This window comes from Gracilinanus agilis, chromosome 4 (assembly GCF_016433145.1).
Source record: "Gracilinanus agilis isolate LMUSP501 chromosome 4, AgileGrace, whole genome shotgun sequence".
Taxonomy (NCBI): Eukaryota; Metazoa; Chordata; class Mammalia; order Didelphimorphia; family Didelphidae; genus Gracilinanus; species Gracilinanus agilis.
Genome location: NC_058133.1, coordinates 474,859,541 through 474,867,778, shown reverse-complemented (window position 1 = coordinate 474,867,778; position 8,238 = coordinate 474,859,541). Strand labels below are relative to the sequence as shown.

Sequence of the window (8,238 nt, the reverse complement as noted above, 5' to 3'; positions counted from 1 at the left end):
CACTGGGATCGAAACTGGGCATAACACATGGATTTCAATAGTCTAGACTGCCATCTTGGTGATTCATTTGAATTCTTGACATGGTCTCATACCTAGTAACCAGGGATTTTATTTCTGTGAACCTGTTCTGCCTGTAAAATGGGTATATCTGGTGTGCCTCCTTTATAGGGTTATTATGAGGTTCAAAATCAATGGGTGAGGCCTTAAATTCTTTATCAATGCCAGCTATCATTCCTTGTTATCCATACCAAGGCATCTTCTTGCCCAAAGCAGGGGTTCAAATAAACCAATCAGGTAGCTCAGCTAGTTCTGCAAAACCTCATGGAGGGGGAAGCCCAGTGGATAGAGATTGAGGCCTAGAGATGGGAGGTCCTTGGTTCAAATGTGACTTCAGCCATTCCCTACATTCCCTTAAACTCCATTGTTTAGGTCTTACCAGTCTTCTGCCTCACAACTAATACATAGTATTGATTCTAAGACAAAAGGTAAGGGTAAAACAACAAAAACTGCAAGAAGCAGTAGGAGGATATAGATAGACAGTTCTGTCCCCTTTCTCCCCCCCTCCCCCCATCTGACAGGGCTTAAGTTCCACTTGACTGCCCTTAGTGTGTTTGCACTGTGGGACACTTCTTTCTCTGCTCAGTTCCATGATCACAGACACAGTGAGACGATCACATTTTTATTTCCAGAGGGCAGGCCCCCAAATAAAGTCAGTGACTCTCCTCCCACAAATCCAAAATACAGGAGTCCTCCTTTTTTCTCCCAGGTTTTAGGAGGCACTCCGGAGGTCTTTCTTACTCCCACCTAGGCAGGCAGGGCTGACATCTAGTAGGGGGTTTTCTTTCCATTGGGCAGGGGTCCGAGCTTGGATGGCCAGCGCGTGGACAGGCCCTGCAAGTTCTTCGGACAGGGCAGCATGGACTAATCTGTGGCGCTGCAGGTAGCTCAGTCCTTCGAAGCGGGAACTCACCACGGCCACACGAAAATGGGTCTCGCTGCCAGGAGGCACTGCGTGGCCGCTGCTCTCATTTCGGATCTCCAACACCTCTGGGCTCAGGGCCTGCTCCAGCTTTGTTCTTATGGCTGCTTCCACCGGGCCCTCCGCTCCGGCCATCTTTACACTGCTACTGGAGAGTTGGACACAGCCAGACATGGCCCTGGGGGCTAGGAGTCGGGCGTGCAGCCCACTTAGCATCAGCTACAAGAAGGACGGAGGAAAGGGCAAATGAGGTTAAGGGGCCATTCCCCATTCAAACTTTGACCTTATCCCGGGCCCATCCCCCAATCCAAGCATCCAAGCTCCCTGCTTCAGGTAGCCCACCCAAATTTCGCAGAGGTGGGAGTGAAGAGATCCTACCCCATTCCTACTGTGACGTAGAAGGAGGCTACAAATAGCTGCAGGTGGGTGGGACAAGAAGGGAAGCTGGGTCTGGGGTGGGGAATGGAAGGGGGATGGGGGTGGAGGGTCTCCCGCGCCAGGCTGGAAGTGCTTGCAATCCAGCGGGGGAGGGAGACAGCTTCCGACTGACTGACGGATAGAATGAATGAATCATGCACTAATTAAGCGCTCACTACGTGCGTACACAGCACTGAGCTAAGCGCGGGTCATACAAGCAGAAAATCCTCTTTTAAGATATTTCCTACAATCTAATGGCGCGGAAAAACACCTAGGGGAGAGCAGGGAGGAACGTACTTCAGAATTGACCTCTGAGCCGACGTCCGGTCGGTATCCCACTTTCTACCAGCCCCTAGCACTCGGCTGCTTCCGCCTCGGACTCGGGTTCGTTACGCTTGCTCCGATCCCAATCTCGCGGGAAACGCAACGGGAATTGATATTTCGCGAAACATGACGGGAAATGGAGTCCTCATCCTCACATTAGCGAGCAGGGGAGGGCTTTGGAACCTAATTCCCGACATGCCGTCGAACCAGCTTTTCGAGCAGTCATGGTAATTGTAGTTCCCTCTCAGAATTTCTGTTGAACCCAGAGACGCCAGCCAGGCTGGGCAATCCAGAGGCTGTAGTGGAGAACTGGGACCCCGCCCCGAAAAGAGGATGGGTTACTGTGTATTTGAACGATTTGTTTGCATCCTTCCCTTAGTAATAGCCCAGTTCTTAATGAATTAGTCAGAGACAGAAAATGAGCAGGACTAGAAATTCTATATTCATACCAAGAACATCACCTTGCGGACCCACATATATATCAGTGATGCATATATATCACAAAAGGTAAATGCATATAAATAACCTCCACATACATGTATGTATATGTGCATGTATGTTTGTGCGTGTCAATCAGGGATTTAAATGAATGAGTCAATGATCTTTTTTGTATTCTCTTCTGTAGTTCTTTATTAACTAATTAGAAGTAATTGTGATCAAGAGATCACAACCTTTTCCAAAGTTATGGTTTAAATAGAAAGTAATGTGGTTCTAACACTTTTTCATTTCCATCAAGGCTGTCAAATCTAAGGAAGATTTTACTTTGAAGGATATTCTAACTGGTGACACTAGGATGGGATGGAAAATGGTTTATGTGATCCAGTCAAACTGTTAGAAAATATTATTAACAACTGAAAATTTATATTTACATAGAGCTTCAAAGTTTCTAAAATGCTTTAAAAAATATCAGTACTGTGAAAGACCCCCAAATTGTAAGACATATTTTAATAGAGGCCATTCTAGATAATAACTGGGATATATAACAATTCTAGTCCACATTTTTAAAATTGTAATTGTTCCTATTAATAAAATACTTTGTGAACATTATTTCATTTGTTCCTCACAATAACCCTGTGTGATGGGTGCAAAACAATTTCACAAATGAGGTAACTGAGGTTTATCGGGGCTAAGTGAATTGTTGGGGAATCTCTCAGCAAGTACAGGAAACATTAAATTTGAATCATTGAAATGTAGATCTTTCTGACTCTAAGCCCTGCACCATCTACTCTACCAGAATCTGACTTTTATGAACCAATATTCCAAGTTCTATATTTATACAGATGGCATTCAATCTTTGGTATCCCTAAATTTCCAGCAGGAAACTCAGAAAATCACTTATATCTGGGTCTCAACAGTTTTGGGAGACTTTTCAGTGTCCTTGATAGTTAATCACTGCCCAAATAAGCTAGTACAAGATACACAAAGGTAAAGTGCAGTTTATTCACTCAAGAGTATGACACACACCATCAATAAATAGGTGAGGGGTCCGTGTCTCATAACTCAGATGTAATAAAATATACAAATATATAATATACACCACACATATTCCTCCGCCCCCCCTCCCCTCTTATTTTGAGCTATGTGACCCAGAAAGAGTAGCAGAAGAGAAGATATGTTTATCATTGTTATCATTGAGTAAGATCTGGGAGGACACTTTGGCAGAAGGAAAAGGCATTTTTTTTTTTTTTAGGATGCTTTAATTGTTACAAAGGAAAGAAAGAATGTATCCTATACCATAGCCATTTCCACTAGACTAAAGAAAATAGTATCTTTATCTGTCAATTTGCTAAGCTATTGTTGCAGTTCAGTTGTGTCTGACTTGGTAGTCCCATTTAGAGTTTTCTTTTTCTTGGCAAAGATACCAGAGTGGTTTGCAGTTTCCTTAGCCATCCATTTTCCAGATAAGGAAACTGAGGTAAATAGGTTTTAAGTGTCCTGCCTAAGGTCACACAGCTAAGTAAGTATCTGAGGTCAGAGTCCAAGTCAGGCACTAAAACTACTGTGCATTGTTAAGTTACCAGTGCTGCTTTTTTATGATATGGAGAAGGGAGTGCGTTTCTGGAACTACATATTCCAAGTCCTCTGGAGTTCTCTTTTGTGAAGCAATGAGGGGGAGGGGAGAAGACAGACACTTGGCTTTAAACTGTCCCTTGGTATATGCTGAGAAGTTGAAAAAACTCCCCAAACAAACCAAATACAGAACAGAATGGAGTCAGATACATTCTTTCAAAACTGCACTCTTTTTTTTTTTTTTTTTTTTTTTTTTTTTTTTTAAACCTTAACTGTGTTAGACTCAATACTATGTATTGGTTCTAAGGCAGAAGAGAGGTAAGGTCTAGCCATTGGGATTTAAGTGACTTGCCCAGGGTCACACAGTTAGGAAGTACTGAAACCAAATCTGAACCCAGGACCTCCTTTTTCTAGACCTAGCTCTCACAGTATTGAGCCACCTAGCTGCCCCTCAAAATCCACTTTCAATAACAGATAAATGGCAAGTATTGCTAGTTCCCATTGTGGAAGCATATAAAAACCTTTTTTTGTTCAAATGAAAATATTAAATAATATTTTTCTCCAGACTAAAACCTTTCCTAGAACTTTCTGTTTAGGAAAGTGGGTTTAACAAAAGTTAAAGTCTTGCTCTTAAAAGGATGAAGAGTGATAATCAGATTTATTTCTTATCTTGCTTAGATCCTTACCTTCCCCATTCCCAGAAGCAGTTGGCAAGAGAGGGAAGTGCCCTGCTCTGTTATTGAGAAAGTAGTACTGTGATGCTGATCTAGGGAAAAGGGCATTTCAGTCTTTGTATGGGGTAACTGAGTGGTGGTTATTCTGGAATGTTCATCATGAATTGTATTTATAATTGTTAGAATCTTTTTCTTGTTCAAGATTCCTCCCTTACATTTTCTTGAAGTAAAGTGATAGAGAAATGTTTGAGGGCATTGAAGATAGTATATTAGTTTGGACTCTTCTCTGTAGGCTAGAATTGTTTGGTTTAAGAATAATGTTAACAAAAAAAAAATTGTTTCTGACAGATGTTCCTAAAATGCAGGTTACTGTATTTACTTTCCTCCACCTCAATACTATGCTCTCAAGATAATAATGAATATTAGGCATACCATAAGATAGAATTGAAGAAAAAAAAAAGGATTCAGTGTAGTTTATAAACCCATGATAGTGAACCTATGGCACATGTGCCAAAAATGGCACATAGAGACCAATCTGTGAGCACATGCAACACCCACTGCAGAGCTAGTTACTAGAAAGGCAGAGGGACTCTGGCAGAGCTACTACCTTCCCCTTCTTCACCATGCCTCCTTGCCCCTCTGAGCTTACTCCCTCCCCTGAGCAGAGCACTCAGGCCATTCTTTTCCCTTTCTCCCTCCCCTGTCTGGGGTAAGGTGTAGAGGGGCACTTGGTCTGGGCTGGGGGTGCATGGAGTCTGGGAGGTAGGACATAGTACTTGGTCTCTTAAAAGGCTCTAAAAGGTTCACCATCATTGCTATAAACAATCAATATGATTCTCCCTCTCTACAGATGCCAGGGATCTATATATTCCTCTAAACCAGTGCTCTCAAACTTTCTTGGGCATGAACCTCAATTTTTGATTTGCATTTAACATGTATATATTTATTTATAGATGACTTACATAAGGGCCTACTGCTACTATTGTTTAAGTCATTGCTACCAGTATTCATGCTAATGGTGTGGGATCAATTAGTAATTCTAATTGTAGTCAAATGTAGTTAATTCTATAATTAAATCCATGTGGTCAGCAAAAAAATCATCTGCATATCCTATTGTATTAATAATTATGTATTTTATTAAATGCACAGAACAAAAGACATTTAAAAACAATGAAATAAAGATGAAATATTTGATTCTAGAGTGGATAGAGAGCCACTAGAGCAGGGGTCGACAACGTATGGCTCTTTCTGGAAGAACCATAAAGTCATTTTTTTCAGGCACTATTACAGGAGCGGCACTGTGAGCACTGTACGGCTCTCACGAAATTACATTTAAAAAATGTGGCGTTTATGGCTCTCACGGCCAAAAAGGTTGCCGACCCCTGCACTAGAGTTTCCTGAATAGGGGAGTGAAATGATTAAGACTATTAAATTAAGAAGAAAATATAGGGGGGCAGCTGGGTAGCTCAGTGGATTGAGAGTCAGGCCTAGAGATAGGAGGTCCTAGGTTCAAATCTGACCTCAGACACTTCCCAGCTGTGTGACCCTGGGCAAGTCACTTCATCCCCATTGCCCATCTTTACCACTCTTCCACCTAGGAGGCAATACACAGAAGTTAAAGGTTAAAAAACAATAAATAAATAAATAAGATTTAAAAAAAATGAAGAAGAAGAAAATATATTTGGAGCCATATAGAGGAAGGAAAGTTGAGGTAAGTGACTTGAGGCACAGAGGACAGTTAGGGGGCCACTGCAATAGTCCAAGCAAAAGCTGAACTAAGGCGATAACTCTCTGGGAAAGGAGGAAGTGGATCCTGTGAGTCTCAAGAATGAAAATGAGAGAGGCAGGGCTTTTACTGCCTTGAATTTTGGAACCTACATTTCAAATGTGTGACTGGGTAATGATCAAGAGGGTACTCTAGAAGTGGTTCTGGGACCCCACCTCAGAAGAAGGAAGCTTTGAAATCTGCACTGATGGAGAAGAGAGCAGAATTGGGGGAGCATAAAGAGGATATGGATTGGTGAGGGCCTGTAGAAGGCAAGCTCCCAGAGTGGCTATTGCAGGAAAAATGGGATGCAGCTTCATTCTCTGATTGGCTGATCACACATCCCTTGGGGATCAGGCTTCAGCTCCTCATCTGGCCAGAACTGGCACTCTGGGGACAACTGATCTAGCCCTGGAGGGTACTCATCCACTCTTCCTCTCAGTCTCCCCCCTCAGAATGCCAGCTGCTCAAGCATTTATAACCTTCTCCTAATTGGGACACCCTCAGCTTGGTAGATGACATTGGAAAATTCCCCTCTCCCCCTCTTTTTCATTTTAGGTGGAACAGAATGAGTCATACTGGATGAGCAGGCTTGGCTGCACTGTGATCTGCATTGCAAATCTCATTACTGTCCCTCCCCTGGCTCCCAACACATTCTTCCTGGAAACTTCCCTTTTTATCATTGGGGGCATTGCCATCCTTCCAGTCACTCTCTTTTACAAAGTGACTGTTACTGATTCTTTACTTTCACTCATCCCACTCTAAATCTTGTCCCTACATCTCTCCCATCAGTCTCCTTTCTCAACTCATACAACTATCACTCTCTGTAGGTCAGGCCAAGTCACTTTTTGCCTGGGCCATTGTAATGACTTCCTGATAACTCTTGATCTTGAGTTGATCCACTCAAATCTTCCATTCAGATATCAGTGGTTTTCTTAATTCACTAGTACTCCTTCCCCACAAATAAACTTCCAAGTTGTCTTTAGAATCAAATAGAAACTTCTGTGATTGGCATTTTGAAACCCTTCAAAACCCGGACCTAGCCTATCATTCCAACTTTATTATATAATATTACTCTCCTGCATGTATTCTATGGTCTCTAGCCCATTCTTTTTTTTTTTTTTAAACCCTTACCTTCTGCTTAGAACCAATATTGGTTCTAAGGCTTCAGAAGAGTGGCTAGGTAAGGGTAGGTAATGGCAGTTAAGTGACTTGCCCAGGGTAACACAGCTAGGAAGTATCTGAGGCCAGAAACCCATCCATTTTCAAAGTGTGGTTCCTGGGAGTCTCTGAGACCCTTTTAGGGGGTCTGAGGGGCCCAAAGTATTTTTATATTTATACTAAGATACTTTAGCATCAATAAATATAACCCACATTAAAAAAAAAAAAAAGCTCTTGGAGGGATCTACAGCACTTTTTAAATATAAAGGGGTCTTGAGAACAAAAAATTTGAGAATTGTTGGTCTAGGCAAATTGGCTTTCTCACCGTACCTTCTATTCACATTAAAAACACAACAAAAGCACCCAAATGGGAAATGAAGTTACGATGATATCCAGTTAGGAGAACCATGTAAAGAAAGAGAAATGGATTTATAGTCATTAATAACAACTAGGTGGTATAATGGAGAGGGTTCTGCTCAGTTAAGTCAATAACCATTTATCAGACACCTACTATGTGCCAGGCACTGTTCTGGAGGATCTCACGTTCTAATAGAGGAGACAACAAATATGTGTAAACACACTATATAGTAATAGTTTGTTTAATAGCCTATATAACAATTGGCTAAATAAGGAATAACTCAGAAGACTAGAGAAGGATTAGAAAAACTTTTCTATAGAAGATAAGATTTTAGTTAGGACTTAAAGGAAGCCAGGAAAGTCTGTAGGTGATAGACCAGGAGTTTGGAAGCCTTGAATTCAAATCTGGCCTCAGAAGCTTATTAGCTGTGTCATAGGGCAAGTCACTTAACTTTTGTCTGTCTCAGTTTCCTCAACTGGGGATAATAAAATGGGGATAATAAAGAGTACCTTCTTCCAGGAGTAAGGATCAAACAAGATCATTGTTAAAG

At 41.8% G+C, this 8,238-nt stretch overlaps 1 protein-coding gene across 1 annotated transcript; it reads right to left on the bottom strand.

Annotated features, from left to right (window-relative positions):
- Positions 1-666: 666 nt before the first annotated feature.
- Positions 667-1,780, bottom strand: BOLA1 (bolA family member 1). The gene is made up of 2 exons (XM_044676085.1): positions 1,694-1,780; positions 667-1,198 (listed from the first exon to the last, which is right to left on the bottom strand). The coding sequence occupies exon 2, from the start codon at positions 1,193-1,195 to the stop codon at positions 770-772; it is 426 nt and encodes a 141-aa protein (XP_044532020.1). The 5' UTR covers positions 1,196-1,198; positions 1,694-1,780; the 3' UTR covers positions 667-769.
- Between the last annotated feature and the right edge of the window lie 6,458 nt (positions 1,781-8,238).